Source organism: Podospora bellae-mahoneyi, chromosome 5 (genome assembly GCF_035222275.1).
Source record: "Podospora bellae-mahoneyi strain CBS 112042 chromosome 5, whole genome shotgun sequence".
Classification (NCBI taxonomy): Eukaryota; Fungi; Ascomycota; class Sordariomycetes; order Sordariales; family Podosporaceae; genus Podospora; species Podospora bellae-mahoneyi.
The window spans coordinates 297,201-313,647 of record NC_085884.1 but is presented as its reverse complement, the minus strand read 5'-3'; the positions used below and the strand labels follow the sequence as shown (position 1 = coordinate 313,647).

At 52.1% G+C, this 16,447-nt stretch overlaps 10 protein-coding genes across 10 annotated transcripts; 3 read left to right on the top strand and 7 right to left on the bottom strand.

Moving 5' to 3' along the window:
• Positions 1-565: 565 nt before the first annotated feature.
• Positions 566-1,720, bottom strand: QC761_502110 (uncharacterized protein; the record flags this gene model as incomplete). Its single annotated transcript, XM_062879448.1, has 1 exon — positions 566-1,720. The coding sequence occupies one exon, from the start codon at positions 1,718-1,720 to the stop codon at positions 566-568; it is 1,155 nt and encodes a 384-aa protein (XP_062730388.1).
• A 402-nt stretch (positions 1,721-2,122) lies between these two features.
• QC761_502120 (uncharacterized protein) lies at positions 2,123-2,959 on the bottom strand. Its single transcript, XM_062879449.1, has 2 exons — positions 2,590-2,959; positions 2,123-2,533 (listed from the first exon to the last, which is right to left on the bottom strand). The coding sequence occupies exons 1-2, from the start codon at positions 2,699-2,701 to the stop codon at positions 2,196-2,198; spliced, it is 450 nt and encodes a 149-aa protein (XP_062730387.1). The 5' UTR covers positions 2,702-2,959; the 3' UTR covers positions 2,123-2,195.
• A 206-nt stretch (positions 2,960-3,165) lies between these two features.
• Positions 3,166-3,856, bottom strand: QC761_502125 (uncharacterized protein; the record flags this gene model as incomplete). The annotated part of the gene is made up of 2 exons (XM_062879450.1): positions 3,166-3,719; positions 3,781-3,856. 2 exons carry the CDS (start codon positions 3,854-3,856, stop codon positions 3,166-3,168), a joined length of 630 nt encoding a protein of 209 aa, XP_062730386.1.
• A 484-nt stretch (positions 3,857-4,340) lies between these two features.
• QC761_502130 (uncharacterized protein) lies at positions 4,341-6,735 on the bottom strand. The gene is made up of 3 exons (XM_062879451.1): positions 6,707-6,735; positions 6,146-6,522; positions 4,341-6,079 (listed from the first exon to the last, which is right to left on the bottom strand). Exons 2-3 carry the CDS (start codon positions 6,273-6,275, stop codon positions 4,536-4,538), a joined length of 1,674 nt encoding a protein of 557 aa, XP_062730385.1. The 5' UTR covers positions 6,276-6,522; positions 6,707-6,735; the 3' UTR covers positions 4,341-4,535.
• QC761_502140 (uncharacterized protein) lies at positions 6,551-8,980 on the top strand (the record flags this gene model as incomplete). The annotated part of the gene is made up of 2 exons (XM_062879452.1): positions 6,551-7,512; positions 7,574-8,980. Exons 1-2 carry the CDS (start codon positions 6,736-6,738, stop codon positions 8,978-8,980), a joined length of 2,184 nt encoding a protein of 727 aa, XP_062730384.1. The 5' UTR covers positions 6,551-6,735.
• A 180-nt stretch (positions 8,981-9,160) lies between these two features.
• Positions 9,161-10,785, top strand: QC761_502150 (uncharacterized protein; the record flags this gene model as incomplete). Its single annotated transcript, XM_062879453.1, has 4 exons — positions 9,161-9,450; positions 9,510-10,050; positions 10,115-10,496; positions 10,559-10,785. 4 exons carry the CDS (start codon positions 9,161-9,163, stop codon positions 10,648-10,650), a joined length of 1,305 nt encoding a protein of 434 aa, XP_062730383.1. The 3' UTR covers positions 10,651-10,785.
• Positions 10,786-11,266: 481 nt separating this feature from the next.
• Positions 11,267-11,338, bottom strand: QC761_502160 (uncharacterized protein; the record flags this gene model as incomplete). Its single annotated transcript, XM_062879454.1, has 1 exon — positions 11,267-11,338. The coding sequence occupies one exon, from the start codon at positions 11,336-11,338 to the stop codon at positions 11,267-11,269; it is 72 nt and encodes a 23-aa protein (XP_062730382.1).
• A 202-nt stretch (positions 11,339-11,540) lies between these two features.
• On the bottom strand, positions 11,541-12,604 carry QC761_0073700 (uncharacterized protein; the record flags this gene model as incomplete). The annotated part of the gene is made up of 2 exons (XM_062872735.1): positions 11,541-12,482; positions 12,570-12,604. 2 exons carry the CDS (start codon positions 12,602-12,604, stop codon positions 12,332-12,334), a joined length of 186 nt encoding a protein of 61 aa, XP_062730381.1. The 3' UTR covers positions 11,541-12,331.
• An 835-nt stretch (positions 12,605-13,439) lies between these two features.
• Positions 13,440-14,841, bottom strand: INT6 (eukaryotic translation initiation factor 3 subunit E; the record flags this gene model as incomplete). The annotated part of the gene is made up of 2 exons (XM_062879455.1): positions 13,440-14,360; positions 14,428-14,841. 2 exons carry the CDS (start codon positions 14,839-14,841, stop codon positions 13,440-13,442), a joined length of 1,335 nt encoding a protein of 444 aa, XP_062730380.1.
• A 358-nt stretch (positions 14,842-15,199) lies between these two features.
• Positions 15,200-16,026, top strand: img2 (54S ribosomal protein img2, mitochondrial). Its single transcript, XM_062879456.1, has 2 exons — positions 15,200-15,770; positions 15,828-16,026. The coding sequence occupies exons 1-2, from the start codon at positions 15,414-15,416 to the stop codon at positions 15,876-15,878; spliced, it is 408 nt and encodes a 135-aa protein (XP_062730379.1). The 5' UTR covers positions 15,200-15,413; the 3' UTR covers positions 15,879-16,026.
• The last annotated feature ends 421 nt before the right edge of the window (positions 16,027-16,447 follow it).

Sequence of the window (16,447 nt, the reverse complement as noted above, 5' to 3'; positions counted from 1 at the left end):
GAACGCCTCAACCAGCCGAGGCTCTCAAGATGCAGCCAAGTCAAACGTACAACCGACGACTAGCATGCTTCCCTATTTTATTGTTAGCATATGGCACACCGCCTGGATGCTTTGTCACCGCTAGTTTGAGGCTTGCATTCTTTGAAGGAGGCATATGGCACGGTCAGAGAGTCACGATGCATATGTTTGACCTCGAACAACCAAAACACCCAAAGGTTGTTCTAAGTCGGAGCATGTGGATTTTACTGGGTCATGGCCAGAGCTATCCATACGGATATGCTGCAGCACGCGGTCTTTGGGCTCACAGATAACCCATCACAACCATCACAAGCGGCCCCACGACCACGAGGATATTCGCAACTTCACTATGATATGGCATAGTCTGTTTCGGGTTGAGCTGTGCCAGATTCCTGGATCCATAATACCGCCGAAAGTCAGCGGTTTGTACAGCAGCGGCGTACGTCCGTTCCCAGCACTGAATACAGATTTCAGCGATACACCCTGACTGGCTACCCAGCTATGAAAGGTCAAGCCTCTGTGTACATGCAGTCTGACGACTAAGGGTCTACTCCGCAGCCTTGTGATCATCCCTCCAGTTCCCAGCCATCCGTCTTCTCACTTTTTCCACGTCATCCAATCCAGCCTCAACAGCAGCTTCATAAGCCAGCCTATAGACGCCGATATTCTCTGAGAAGAGCGACCGTTTGTCACACCAATGGGTCAGGTTCCGAATCCTTTCACTGCTCACCCATTGGCTCCAGCCAAAGACGAGTCCACAATTATGCCCAGAAACCGCTTCTGGCAGCTCGTCTTGAGCTACACCGAACCTCGCTCCGTGTCCGAATCCATACTCCTGCGCTAACGCGGCGCCTACTTCGCGCAATGTCTCATATCTCCTCCCAGAAATGTTGAAGACCTTGCCAGCGATACTCCGTCTACGATCATCGTCCGGTAGAGCCGCCGTCGCCAGGGCCGCGTACCCTTCACCGCAGTCATCAACGTGAACTCCATGCATGATCGTCCCCTCATCCGACGTGAAGTCCAGGGTTCGACTCCTGATATCATCTTTCCCGAAGGCACCAGCAAATGCCGCGGCATAATCGAACGCAGCGCCGTAGTAGCTCCCGCTGTATCCAAAGACAGGTGTAGCCCTCACCACGGCAGCCGTAAAGTCGGATCCTTCGGCACCGGCCACCTCAAGAACGCGCAACGCGGCGTCCATCCGGCCGCGGATGATGGGGTGAGACTGAAGCGGTGAGTCCTCCGAATGCGGCGTGAGGCTCTTTTCACCGTGTAATCCTGTCGTGCCGTAGTCTTTACAGCCGGACGACCAGAGGACGAAGGGGCGAACCCCGTGGGAGGCGGACGCCGAGGCCAAGTCCTGGATGAACGCCAAGAGGTCAGACCAGTGGGCTGCTTCGGTGGCTCTGGAGGGTTCGGTGCAGGTGACGATTATGTCCCAGACAGGGCTGTGGGACAAGACAGCCGTGCGGACCATGTCGGGTTCGGAGAGAGAGCCGATGATGGGGATGACTTCGTTCATTGCCAGTTGGTGGGCGGCTGATTCGCGGCGGATGAGGCCATGTACTCGAAAGGAGGTTGGTGGAGCGTTGGTTCGTAGAAAGGCGCTGCAAATGGCAGTTCCAAGGTAGCCATTTGCGCCGATGACAAGGACGTTTAGGAACTTGGTTGAAACTGGTGCTGCTGACGGGTTGGTCATGACGCCGAATTTGGTGTTGGTGCCTCGAAGGTGGATGGTTGAGTAAGTTAATTGTGAAACAAGGGAGATCGGGGCGGCTTATTAAAGGGGAGATGTCAAAAATGGCATTTTCATGCGCTGACAAATTTGGAACCATCTATTTTGTTGATGCTACCTATGACCAACTGGTACACATGGTGGAGTGTCCAAGCCGTGAAGCGTCGGCCAAGCACATGAAACTTGCCTAAAAGGGGGAACCCCAAGGTGGCTGTGCAAAACCTTAACGGGACGTTTTCTCGTCGTATGGATTACAAAGACGTTGGGAAGATGAGATCTCACATGTCTCACGGCTTTCTCCCCATTCGCCTGGTTGGAATAAATCTCGGTCCAAAATCTCACCGCCCGAGATCACTGCTATGACTAAACCATCCAACGTACCACATGCAATGCAAGGTAGAATTGATGCTATCGATGGCACATCCTGCGGGTCCCTTTCCTAATGCGAACCAGCTGCCTCCTCCGCAGCATTCTTCGCAGCCCCCTCGGGATCATGAGCTACAGCCTCCACCTCGATCCTCATCCCTTCCAAGCCCAGCTTATTCACCCCAATCGCCGTCATAATAGGCTGATGATCCGGCATCCACGTCCTCAGGTTGCGAACCAACGCCTCAACCGCTTCGTCGTCAATGATGGTAAGATACACACGGATTTTGTACACCTGGCACCACCCCTTTCCGCCAGCGGTGCGAAGGGCTAGATCGACATTCTTGAACGCCTGGTCGAACTCGTCGGACAAGCTCTTGTGGATTTCGCTTGTTTCGGGGTTCCAGCCGCCTGTTTTGTCGCTGATTAGTTGGTGAAGAGGGCAGACCAGATCTGAGCAATCGTACCTTGACCAGAGCACTCAATTTTGTCTCCGATACGCACAGCCTGGCTGTACCAAAGCTCCTGGCGCTTCTCTTCGCCAAATCCTTTGTAGCAAAAGCACGGAAGGTGGGACATTTTGTGGGAATTTTGGATGGAAGACGGAGTGGTGTGTGAGGAGGATTTGGAGGAATGCAAACCTCAGCCGTAAGTAAGATCAGGATCTTGTTATTATTCTTTCCAGCAGAAATGATGGAGGGGTTGTGTGTCTCAGAGTTACAAGCGGGTGGTGTAACTCGAGCTCGGAAGCTGGCCGCTTTTGGCACGGGCCGGGTCGGATTCAGTTGGAATGGCAGATAACCCAAGCGCAAACGTCATTGTCGGAGTGATGTTTAGTAGTTGTTGGCATATGCACATCAGCATGGGGAAATTTGATCGGGATGATGTTGACCAAGTTCAGCGTTATAGTTATGTCTTGGACAGAGTGGCAGGTGGTGCAGTTTGGTACTTGTGACAAACAGAAATTGGAGTGCTGTAGGAAGAATTGATGATTTCTCTGTACAGTGTATGTCTATCTAAAACAGCCTTACCCCAAAGCTGGCCTAAGTGCTCAATGTTTCAAGCTTTTTGTCTCTTCTCCTTGGAATGAGCGCTGGATAATCGAACACCTCCTTCTCAGGCTTGAGCGTCCGATTAAACTCATTGTAGACATACCCAGCACCAACAAGACAGACCACCGTCGCGACAAGCAACCCCCCCAAGAACGAATACACTGGTTCCACCCCACTGAACGATCGCCCATCCCCCCCTTCAACAGGCGCTCGCTGAAGTAATTTCAACCCAAGCAACGCAGCACCGCCGATCAGACAGGACAAAATCATCCTGGAATTGAACACCGATGCGGCCCTTACATTCCACGACGACGACCCCTTACCACCAGCAGACTCTGCAACAGGCCTCCCCCCACCCGTGTTCGTCTTACTCTTGGCATGGCGACACCCAGCGAGCTCCCCAACCCTAAACTTTTGCATCGTCGTTGTCGCATCATCGCCATGCCCAGCGTAGTCGTACGGCTCGCTTGCGTCAGTGCCGGCGCATTCGAGAAGGACTTCAATGCCGCCAGGGTGGTCGGCTGCGAATGAGGTCAGGTCGTAGACTGCACTTCTTGTTAGCCGTAGGTAGGTAAGGGGGAAAAAAGTAGAGATATTTTGACTTGCCGTATCCATGAACTGCCACCCAGAGGTCTTTGGCTGTGTTGTGCGTCTGGAGGTGTGCGCTGGTGATTTGTGCCATGTTGGCAATGCGCGGGGATCGACGATATGCTGTGCAGCGCCTAGGCTTGGAAGGGTAGAATAGGGAAATGATTTGTTTGCTTACTACATAGGTATCAACGGCATTTGCGGTCTGAATCCACGGGGCAATGGACTGCTTGAGGTGGTTATTGACAGGTACGGCGATGTCGCTCTGAGCCACCCTGGGTTGTCGCACAGCATTGCAACACCTGCACACTCGGAGCGTGCCAAAAGCAGACAAGCAACGAAGGTCCGAATCTGTATTTGTCACTTCCCCGAGCAGATCCAAAGTTTCACACCACATTCCGATGAAATCGGCCGTCGCCGGCAAGGAAGAAGTGTGTGAGGAAAAGTGGGTCAGTCATTCAGGGGTCGGTGTGGATAGGGCGGAAAGTAAACAAACCCCTAAACTAGCTCAGGGGTCATTGCCAAGGACAATGGTGAGCTGATGGGTGAGAAGAGCAACACGCAAATCTCCAAGATAATTTGTTTGAACTCAAAAACAATAGTTTCCATTTTCAGGCGCCTTCGCTAACCTATGATATTCCCCAAGTGTAGCGGCTGCCCCTCTTCGTCTTCGTGTGACGAATATGTCTATGATTACAAAGAAACCAAGTATGAACATGAAGTCAACGAAAGCAAACACGCCCCTTCAAAACATAGAAAAATAGAACCCCTCATTACTCAGCTCTCTTCGATGGCCATTCCGTCCTCCTCGTGGCACTCGCATAGAAGTTGAGTGGCCGAGTGACCAGAAACTCTGGGTCATAAAGAACAGCTTCCGGCGACGCATCCTCAAACTTGTAGTTGTATACCAATTCAGCCAGCACCATCTTGACCTCGGCCAGTGCCAAATTAAACCCCACACATCCTCTCTTACCCGCAGCAAAGGGTGTGTAAAGCCCCTTGCGAGCTGCCTGGGCAGCAAACCCCTGCTCGAGCCACCTGTCTGGGTCAAATTTCAATGGGTTGTCCCAGTGAGCTGGATTCTTGTGCAGGCTTGGAAAGCACGTCGTGACGACGGAGCCCTCCGGGATGAAGTAACCACCAGGCAAGATGAGATCCTTCTTTGCGTTTCTCGTTGTCTGGAAACTTGGACTGTGGAGCCGCTGCGTTTCTTTGATGAAGGAGTCGAGAAACTTCATGGCATGCAACTGGTCGTAAGTCCAGTCCTTCTCGCTGTCTGCCCCATGGTCGACAAGCTCTTGCAGGAGCCTCTCTTGATTGCCTGGATATTTTACTAGCGCATAGAGACTCCATGACAGTAGCGAGGCACTGGTAGTGAAACCAGCACCCAGCACCGCCACAGTGTTGGCCAAAAGCACCTCCTCAGGTAGTCCCTGGCCCTTGTCGTCTCTAACCAGGCTGAGATAATCAGCAATACATGTCGCTTTCAACGACGCAGTCGGATCTGATAGCGACAGCGTCTCCCCGTCAGGTGAAGCACATTCCCTCAGGGCTCTGGCAATCTCCGCCCAAAGTTCATCGCGCACTGCACGAAGTCGGGCTGCATCCCCAAACGGCAGTCGTCCGTACCAAGCGGGGCGCAGCGAGACTTTCTTCATGAGGTGCAGATATTGCCCAAACAGCCTGATTGGTAACGCCGGCGGTGTGTTGACCGCTTTGAAATGCTGCAGGTCCTGCCCGGCTACTACACGCCAAATAACCTGGCCGCCCATTTTGAACATGTATTGATAGACGTTGAATGCAAGGTCTTTGGTGGAGAGCTCATCGAGGACGGGGAAAATATCCCGCGCTGCTGCTCTGATGAGTGGTGCATGGTGAGCTATGGCGCGGGGTGACAGTGCAGGTGGAACAAATTTGTGGCTGATGGCAAAGGCAGGGGATGCTGTGTCGCAGGTGAAGAGTGCATTCTGCTCGCTGAGGTAGTACAACGGGTGCGAGGGGTTGGATGTTGCTTTGGTGAAGAATTCTCCCTCGAGCAAAATGTGTCGTGATATTTCTGGGTCATTGGTGTGGTAAGTTGTGGTTCCCATGTTTACAGTCTTGATCATGGGCCCATATCGTGAAAAGAGTCTGTCGAAATTTCCAAGGGGGTCGGGATACAGCTCATAGTGGTTACCGACGACGGGAAGCGTCTTTGGTCCGGGCGGAATGCGGACCGATGAATCTTGGGAGCCTCGTAGCTCCACCGGGCCATCACAAGACTTGACTTCTTCAAGAGAAGCCAGTGTTCCTATTGTGGGGCTATAGAAGGTGATCGCTGCCATGAAACATTAATTAGCATGCAGTCATCTCATTATCCCTTGCTGTAATTCGTAAGACTCACACGCTGCATCGACAAATCCAAAAGTCCTCCCCAATTCACTTTTGAGCTCGTCGAGTGTCTCCATCGTGGACATGTCGACCTCGTGGCAGTGCCCCTGAATGAGCGTCCCGAGGTGAAATTGCTGCTGCATGACTGGAGCTTTGGCGGTAGCCTCTATCGTGGTGGTGTTTTCGCGATGCAGAGAGAATTAGTGATCGTCACTTGGCTAAGGTGGTGTCGAGTGAAACAGTTCTTCTGCATGCAGTCTACCGTTGATCAGCGGCAGATGTAGTGAAACTGACGTGGTGGCGAATCAAAACGGCGGGCGAAGCAGCTACATGGCCAAAAACGGCACCGGGCCGAACTTGACTGATTCGGAGATGGTTAAAATGAGGAACCTGGAAACTAACCATCGACTAGTAAGTCGACAGCCATGTAAGTTATCAATAGAGGCCCAGGTTATCTTTGGGTCAGATTAGATTGATGCACCGGTGCTGTAGAAACCATTCTCGCTGTCCAAAGTCAACACTTCAACAAAGCATAAACACTGATACATCACGAAAGCCAACTGGGGTATCATACCTGACGATTTCCACCATCCTTGTCTGAAGATGTGCGGCATCACAGCCAGCATTGCCCTCCCGCGAGGCAGGCTTGATTCACAGCCTGCCGTCGCCAAACAAACTCCTCCAGCACACAATTCAGCTCAGATAAATGGTTCAACGTTCTCGGCTGGTCTCATTGAAAAGCAACTTCGGTCCTCCATCGACATCCTGAATCATCGTGGCCCAGATGAAGCCGGAGTCTGGATCAGCCAAGACAGCAGCATTGCCCTTGGTCACTGCCGCTTATCCATCAACGACCTTTCTCCCAGCGGCTCCCAACCCCTTGTCAGTGATGATGGAAGCATCCATGCTGTCGTAAACGGGGAGATCTATGACCAAGATAGACTGTGGGAGGAGTGTCGCGAGCAGCATGGCTACCAATTTCGAGGAGAAAGCGACAGTGAACTCGTGGTAGCCTTGTACAAGATCCACGGCGCTCCTCATTTCTTCAAGTACTTGCGGGGAGAATTTGCATTCGTCTTGTATGATCGTCGTGAGGGGAAAAGAAGAGTGATCGCTGCTCGCGATCGGTTCGGTATCAAGCCGTTGGTGTGGACTGTATCGAACGATCGACTCTTGATCGCCTCAGAGGCCAAGGCTTTTTTGCCTCTGGGATGGAAGGCCGAGTGGGACGTTGATGCTATCGTCAGCGGTGGGTGGATGCTTGACGACAGGACCCTCTTCAAGGGAGTCCGCAAGGTCCTTCCTGGGCATTGGCTTCAGGTGACAGAGGAGAAGGGGATCGAAGATCAAGTATACTGGGACGCTGAGTATGAAGATAAGGTCAGTCACAAGGATATCGCCGTTTGGCCATTCTTGCGGGAATAGTGCTAACACATGGTAGACCAAAGTCGAGACAAGGCCACTTGAAGAGATGGTCGAAGGTGTTCGTGAAAGGCTGGTCGATTCGATTCGTCTCAGGCTGCGCGCTGATGTCCCAGTTGGCATTTACCTGTCTGGTGGCATCGACTCGTCAGCTGTCGCTGGTATCGTCACCCACCTGGCAAAGACGGAGCATGTAAAAATTGGAGATCGTGCACCAACCACTCCAGTCACCTGCTTCAGTGTTCGATTCCCAGAAGAATCCGGTTATGACGAGTCCAGTATCGCAGAAAGAACAGCAAAATGGCTTGGGGTTGAAACCATCAAAGTCGATGTCAACGAGGCACGTCTGGCAAGTGACTTTTCCGACACCGTGTGGCATTGCGAGCATCACCACTTCGACCTCAACACCGTGGCCAAGTTTGCTCTGTCTACGCTACCTCGAGATCATGGTGTCAAGGTCGTTCTCACGGGTGAAGGAGCCGACGAGCATTTTGCTGGATATCCCTACTTCCCTGCCGAGTTTCTCTGCGAGCCAGACCTCGCGCTGCCAGATACGACACTCAGCTCTGACAACGAGCTTCGCGAGGCCATGAGACAGACAACGGATGCCGAGATGAGAACCATCTGGCGCAATATCGGTGCTAACCAGTACGACGGCCGGCTCGACCACCCCTCGCTTTCCGACGCGAACGCCCGGGGTATGGCTGAGAGTATCCTGGCGTGGCATCCCACCCAGGGCCTCTTTGCACCCTGGGTCCAATCCAAGTTCCAAGACCTCGACTGCCGGGCCACGCTTATTACATCACACCCAGCTTCTGTTCGCGCCAAGATGCGAGGGCGCTGGCACCCACTGCACACTGCCCTGTACATGTGGAATAAGAGCTGTCTTGCCAATGTCCTTTTGTCGTGTCTGGGCGACCGGACAGAGATGGCACACAGTGTCGAGGCACGTACCCCTTTCCTGGATCATCACTTGGCCGAGTACGTGAACCGACTTCCTCCCAGCCTTAAGCTATCGTACAATCCCCCCGAAACATCCACGCCAAAACAAGGAGAAAAGCAGGGTCCCCTTTGGAAGACAGCCGGCTCTGGTCTTCACAGTCTTACTGAAAAATGGATTCTACGTGAGGCGGTAAGACCATTCATTACTGATGAGCTTTACCGACGGAGAAAACACCCTTTCCTGGCACCAACCAAATGGCCTAAAGGGGGTCCTTTGCACCGCATGTTTGAGACCCTCCTGACCAGGCAGGCAGTTGAGGGCCTCGGCTTTGTGAACTGGGCCGCAGTTGAGCATGCACTGCAAACGGGGTTCGGCGACCATGCTGATCCGAAAGCGTTCCGTACTCTGAGTTATGTGGCCGCATGGGTAACGTTGGGCGAGAAATTCGCGGTCGGACAGTCAAAGGTGAATGGCTCCGCATAAGGACGTATAAGCCGCTGGTCACACACTACAGGCAACCAGCGGAAACGGCCAAAGTTGGAAATGACCGAGATATAGGTAGACGCGATAGACGCTAGAAGGGTCACATTAGAATGCTGCATTGCTTTAGCTAAGACATTTTCTCATGCAGCTTGCGCAAAGACAAGTTCCACAGCGTCAAAGATGATGCTGCTCAGACTGGTAACCCTCGCGACATCGCTGCTTGGTCTTGTTACACCGGCATTGACGATCCCATCACCTGCGGTTCCCTTCAAGGTTAAACCATTTCGGGTAAACCTTTCGAAGAATGTCCCTCACATGCTGGATCTCATCCGGTCAACACAGCTTCCGGCGAAACCGCAGTATCCAGGGATTGGGTCTTCCTTCGGGATTGATCTCGACGCTCTCAAAGCACTGAAGCAAGAATGGCTTCATGATTTTGACTGGGAACGAGAACAAGCGTCTATCAACAAGTATGTCTGTCTCCTAGAACTAGCTAGCCCAATGGACTGATACATTATTTTTTTTAAAGATTCCATCATTACGCAGTGACGATTGAGGGTCTCCAAATCCACTTCATCCACGAAAAGTCCAAAGACCCAAACGCAATACCATTGCTTCTATGCCATGGCTGGCCCGGCTCGTTTCTAGAGTTTCTACCCATCATCAAAGACCTGACCCAACAAGCAAGAACGTCCACCGGCAGAAATGTCTCATTTGACATCATCATCCCTTCACTGCCCGGGTTTGCATTCTCATCATCCCCGCCACAAAATTGGACGTTGGATGACACAGCACGTGTGTACAACACGCTCATGACGAAGGTCCTTGGCTATGAAACCTACGCTGTCCACGGAACTGCTCATGGCGTGGCTATCTCGTTTACTTTGTACGATGAGTTCAACACCACAGCAAGAGCTGCCCATCTTGTGTTTATGTTCTTTCATCCTACTACCCCTGAGGAGATTTCAGCGAGGAATATTTCTCTTTCGCCGCTGGAGCAATTCGAATTGCAAAGGTCGGTGGAATGGGGCGTCAATGGTATGGGATATTTTGTTATGCAGACAACCAAGGTTAGTAAGGTAACTTGTATTATTGGATGACTTCTACAACAACTAACTCACGTCTGCCATACAGCCCAACACAGTTGGCTTGGCCCTACACGACAACCCTGTAGGACAACTAGCCTGGATAGGCGACAAGTACATTGACTGTAGGGTAGCCCTGACACAGGCCGCTGGCACATCACTGACATTCTTCACAGGGTCGGACCCAAGAGCCGGTACAGCCCCATCCATATTAACGACAAACGAATTGTTGCGTTGTGTTTCACTCTACTACCTCACGCTGACATTTCGTTCATCGATATACATCTACGCTCAAGATCCGGGTGCCTTTGAAAGAGTGCCGAGACGGGCGAGGACGGATGCGCCGCTTCTTGTGAGCTTCTTCAAGTACAACACTGCTTTTTGGCCTCGGGAGGTGATTGCAATGGTTGGGAATCTTACCGAGTATCGAAGTAAGTCTTTGTGTTCCGGAACCGTTCTGCTGATGCTAGATCAGATGTTGACAACGTGGCAGATCATGATTTTGGAGGTACCTTTGCCGGGCTGGATAACCCGCCGGCTTTGATAGAGGACTTGAGGGAGATTGGAACTGACTGGCAATATTGAGACAGCGCATTAGAGAATTATATGCTTGGGTGGCTTTGAATCCGACAGCTATCAGTCTGCCGTTGATAAGAAGGGGCTCGATAGAAAACAGGACCCTAACAATTATCTAGGAAGCCTACCTATAGTCCCCCACCGTCTGAAAATCGTCTTCCGGATTAGAAAGAATCAAAGTCTCATGACTATCTATTACGGATGTTCTATCCAGCCCCAAATCATCCGCTAGTCTATCGATACGAAATTACTGTCGGAGGTCTTTCGATCAAGGAGGGCCCACTAGTTAAGAGATTTGCCAGATTAAAGCATGGTTGGAGATACTATGCTAGGTTCGCTGGCTAATGATCCCTTTTTATCATGTCTTCGCCTGCTCGTGATGACGTATTTTATAGCTTCGCCTGCTGGCGATTACGGTTTTCTCAATTTCGCTTCCATGCTTACCGTGCTGTTTTTTAGATGCTCAGACAAATTTATTGATGATCAGATAAGAACATCGCCAATCGAATATCGTCGTCATGTCCGGAAACTTCGGGTGATGGCACACCTCCGCAGATACCCACAACAAGACATAATCGGATTTTGACATAGCTGGATAGGAGGTCGCGGGCAGCATTGGCAGCGTCTATAGTGCCCATCCCAGCGAGAATAACGAGGACAACATCATCTTGGCCAATTCTCCCTGTCCTGTATTCATTCGAGTCTTGTTGTGATCTCCCGCAGCGGTCGCCCTCTCGATCCCACAACTCGTCGAAAAGGTACAGCACTGCCTCAGAACAGCAGAACACATCTCAAAGTTTCAGTATTTGCCTTGGGCGATTTCCATTCGTCGTGGTAGATATTTAGTTGAGAAGAGTATATGATCTTTGGCCAGTTGTAGTTGGTACCTGCATTCAATCGACTTGGGAACAATTCTTCAACCTCGACGGCACACATATTAGCCACCACCCACCACACTCACGCACACCCCCACTCAACGTGACATTTCGAACACCGAGCATGATGCCCACACTCCCCGCTCTCACAATCGCGTTCAAACAACGTATACGGCCCCTCACCACAGCGGTGCTAAACCCCCAGTCAAATTTAGCATACACTCAGCAAAACCTGTACAAAACAAACTTACGCAAAACCAATACTCCCTACACTGGTAGTTTTCATCGCCCTTATCCTCCTCCTCAGGTGGCGTACCACCCTCCCCTTGACGACCGGAAGGTACCGGTTTGGTCTTTCTCACTGACCTCCTGACCGCGTTCCGTATCTGTGAGCGAGGCATGACAAAACAGGACTTGTTGGGCTGCAAGACAGAAGGCAGAATGCTTTTGAGGCGATCAAGTGTTGAGAAAAGTGTGCCTTCCGAAAGTAGGGGAAAGCAGAGCAGAGGGATGGAAACAGGAAGCTGCACGGAAAGATCGCTGCTTGCCTCGATTCGGTGAGGCAGGTAGGTAAGCATGGCTGTGCAGCAGCAGCCACTGTCACGAAGAGCCAAACGTGGCATGCCTGGATGGCCTATCATTGTGTATTTCTCAAGTGAGGAACTATCCGCAAGTTTCTGACTGCCTCTCACAGGATCATCTCATCAAATAATATGCAGTGATGCATAAAGCTGAGATCTGTCCCAGCACGTACACACCACAACAGGCATCTTTCCAAACACTCTACATCTACACAATCCAGCAACACGCCCTCCTCAAAACAAACCCTTCATCAAGTCCTCACGATCAGGAACGAGGGACCCATTCATTTTGAACAATGCACAGCTCGCAAGGCCCCACATGTTGGCAGTGAAAATCCAAACAAACAGTTGTTTGCTCGTTATAAGGATCTCCGCCGCATCGGTGCTATGGTTACTTTAGCATCATCCTCAAGTCAAACCCGCAGATTCGCCCAACGGGCAGGATTGGAACGGAAAAGGTCTTACGCAGTACCAAAGTTGAATCCGGAAATGCCGTTCAGGGGGCATTTTGATGTCTGAAGGGACGATGATGTTCTAGAAGTTCTTTTGCCTCTTGGGAAGACTAGACTCAAGGACGCCGAGAAAGCAGCAATGAAGGTGGAGGAAGAGGAAGAGAGGGGAAGCACGTCGTGGCAAGAGACTCTTCTAAGTACGGTAGAGAAGACCAGGCTCTGTCTTGGCACAGTGAGACGAGAAGAAAATGCAGGTCTGCGTGAGCAAGTGCGGCAAACGCTCTTCATGTGACCGGCTCCGGCGAGTGGTGGTCTGCCAGTTTTTATGGCGGTTGAAAGTGCTGAAATGAGACGCTGGGAAATGGTGTCATTTCACTTCTTCTTGACGGAAGGCTGAGGCAGATGGAGTGAAGCGAAATATCCCAGAGATGGCATGAAAGTCTGTCTCCTGGACATTTGCTCGCTCCTATGAGAAAGATGACACCGTTTCTGGGCTGCTCATCAAGCCTTGAGCTTTTGTTACAGGGCCACACACCAGAAGAGCTTCATTCAAAACAGTCCATTAAGCCATTTTTGTCAATACGCCTGATAATGAGGTATATTACATCGCTTCCAATTCCACTGTGGTAAACCGTGAGAGCAATGCAAAGACATCAACCATTTTTGCTTTGTCTCCTCCTATTCCTCACCCAGAAATGTCTAGATTGACGCCGCGCCGCCTCCCCACTCGCCAAACCCGTGGAGCTCCCATCTTCTCTCTCCGGCTTTCCGGATGGATGATGAGAGAAGTTCCCCCATTCTCTTTCTCTTTTGAAGGGGTAACAAAAGCAAATGTCATGGTCCCGGCATCTCCTTCTACAGCAAGCACATCCTCAACCATCTCCTCTCCCTTATGACCTGCCACCAACCGCGGAAGTCAAAACCTGTGTCCGGAAGAAACCGCCCTTTGTCTTCTCAATCACCTGCTGGTAGACAGAGGTCGGTGGGTGGTTCATGACGACTGTGCCCTCCTTGTAGTCAATCTTGGCGTCCAACCTGGTGTCGCGGATCAGGTTGACAATCCACTTCTCGGCAGCCTCGGCGTTGAGACCCAACCGTGCGCTGAGGTCGGTAAGGGAAATACGGGCGTGGATCTTGCAGTAGCTCTCGAAGATGAGATGTCTGGCCGAGTCGACGAACTCATCAGCATGGTTAAGAAGGAAGAAGTCGCCGCGGAGGACCTCCTCAGCAAGGACGAGCTGTTGCTGGGCCTCCTCGAAATCGAAGTCGATGCACAGGGCGTGTACAAAGCGGGTAATGGGGTCCTGGTACTCGTAGGCCTCCTGCTTGACGATGCGGACAATGTCCTTCATCTGCTTCTGCTGGACCCCCATGTTCTTAGCCTTGGTGCGGTTGGTGATAACAGCCACGGCAAGGTAGCGCAGGATCCAAGGGCAGTTGGCCTGGATGGTGTTGATGTATCCGGCGTTGAAGAAGAGGTCGAGGATGGGCTCACGGGCCTTGTCGTAGTTGAAGAGGGGGAAGAGAGCCCAGTGGATGAGGGAAGTCCGGTGTTGCAGTTGGGCGAGGGGGTTTTGCGACAGCTTCGAGTCGATAACTTCGCGGACCTTTTGAACCTCCTCCAACGCCGACTCCCAGCTCATGGTGAGGATCTCGCAAGCCAGTCTACCCCATGTGGCGTAGGCGACCTTGTCGTTGTCTGTGGAAAGGACGCGGAAGCGGTAGAGGGTCTCAGTGGCATCACCGTAGTTACCGCAGCTATACTGAAGGTTGCCCAGGTCGAAGAGGGCGTTGACCATGTCGATGGTGACCTGTTGTCCAACCACTCTAGTCAGCACCACAACTTTCCTTCCCAATATGCACAGTACCAAGTCTTACATCGTGCTCCCGCTTCAAGAACTCCAAGTTGGCCACCTTGTCGCTTCGGAGGGCATTAACAACGTCGTCGCGCTCGAGGAGCTCTGTGATCTTTGCGGTCTGTTGCTCGTAGTTCTCCAGCTGGCTGAAGACCTGCTTTTTCCTCTCGGTGTACTCGGCGGGGGCTTCGTCGAGGCCTTCGAGCTCGCAGTACAGGTTGGCGACGTAGTCGGTCATGTTGGTGCGCTTCGTGAGCGCAAACTTGGCCTGTGTGATCTGGCGCGCCTTGGCTTCATCCCTGACCTGTCCATCCTCGTCAACAAGCTGGCTGGCGCTGAACTCGAGAAGGGGAAAGATCATGTGGCGGTCGAGGTTGGGGGCGAGCTTGTTGAGCAGGTCGTACTCGGACCCGCCGCTGGCGGTGGTGGAAGCCATGATGGTGATGGGCTGTGGCGTCGTTGTTATTGTGATGAGATCCTCCGAGTTGAGAGTGACGAAGTCGTGAAAAATAATCGATTCCGTCGGTGGGGGGCGTATCGCAGGTCTCGGTCGGTCGGTCGATCGAGGGGCTACGAGGACGTGGTCGGGTACTGGCAGGGGGAGCGAAAAGAAGAGCCGAATTGACAAAGCCGACCAATTTTCAGTGAGGGTATCTTTCGCTCTCTTTGGTGGGGTCAAAAATTGCAAAGTGCGATGCTCCTCCAGTGGGCAACCCGCATTGGGAAGAGATGTGGTCTGTGCGCCTCAACCTTTTGCTTTGACATGCCCCCGCCATGTCTGTGTCCCCACCAAACTGTTGCTGGCGGCCGCCGGCCATTTGTTCCGCCGAGCACCGACCATTTTTCGATGCAGCAGTCGCGAAGAGAGCTTCGAGATAGCATCAGTACGACAGCCACTTGCGACGACAACCACCACCACAATCCGGTCCGTTGACCTTGCTTAACCCGCCCACCCGAATCACCACCCCGAGTGTGCCTCACCAGAAACAACAACACCACAACATCACAATGCTTCGACCAACCCTCCTCCCCTCCCGCCTCCTCCGGCAACAACCAACCCTCACGCCCCTCCTCAGACAGTTCCTTTCCACAGCTCCCAGCCAACCCCAAACACCCTCCCCATCCCCACCACAATCCCTCCCAAGACAAAGTCAAAAGACATACTTCCCCTTCGCCCTCGGCCGCTCCCGCACAAACAACTACTCCGTCTACCAGGACGCCAAGCGCGGCGGCAATTTCAAGCTCACAATCATCAAAAAGATCGAGGGGAACAGGATAGCCTTCAAGCAGGAGCTTGCCAAGGCGCTGAATCTGTCGCCAAACGACATCAGAGTCAACAGTTTGACGGGGCATGTGGAAGTTCGGGTGAGTTTGCATCCGACAAGAAGACGAGTATGGGAACGCTGATGCTGAGGGAAATAGGGGCACCATAGGTCAGAGATTGTTGCTTTCCTGGAGGAGAGGGGGTTGTAATGGGTGAATGCCGGGAGACGGGAGGCCGTGTATGATATCAGGAGGCCAAGATGCGGTTCTGGAGATGGAAAATGATATACCCCCATGCTGGAGGACGACGGTAGTTGTATGATACAATCTAGGGTCCATTGAACCTCAATATCGGTCAGTGACCGAATTTTGCTGCAACACACTGCCGGACATCGGTCGACGGGACGATAGTAGTACGACATGCAAACAAAGCGACAAAATGTTCAATACGCCTCACAGTTTCTATACTGTGACTACCTATGTAAACCGCCCCTTAACCAGTCCTACCACACCTATCCTTTTTTTCCAAATCACACCGAAATAAAGATCCATACAACACATATCATACCAATCGTTGGCTGCCCTTGTCGAAAAGTCGCTGTCCAAGACCCCCCCTTCACATATAGACGCAAAACAAGATCTCTCTTTCTATCCAGATGAGCCACTCAACCATGACCCAAGCGCCCAAAACCACGCTCGCTCGCTAAACGCCGAAAAAAAGAGTACCGCCATGAACAACACACTTTTCAAAAAAGGGTTGATAGGTTACAACAACATAT

Coding starts and splice junctions, on each gene's coding strand:
- QC761_502120 (XM_062879449.1), bottom strand. CDS start 2,701: ATGTCCCACCTTCCGTGCTTTTGCTACAAAGGATTTGGCGAAGAGAAG. Junction 2,534..2,589: donor AATTGAGTGCTCTGGTCAAG/GTACGATTGCTC, acceptor GCGACAAAACAG/GCGGCTGGAACCCCGAAACA.
- QC761_502130 (XM_062879451.1), bottom strand. CDS start 6,275: ATGCAGCAGCAATTTCACCTCGGGACGCTCATTCAGGGGCACTGCCAC. Junction 6,080..6,145: donor TGGATTTGTCGATGCAGCGT/GTGAGTCTTACG, acceptor GTTTCATGGCAG/CGATCACCTTCTATAGCCCC.
- img2 (XM_062879456.1), top strand. CDS start 15,414: ATGCTTCGACCAACCCTCCTCCCCTCCCGCCTCCTCCGGCAACAACCA. Junction 15,771..15,827: donor CGGGGCATGTGGAAGTTCGG/GTGAGTTTGCAT, acceptor TGAGGGAAATAG/GGGCACCATAGGTCAGAGAT.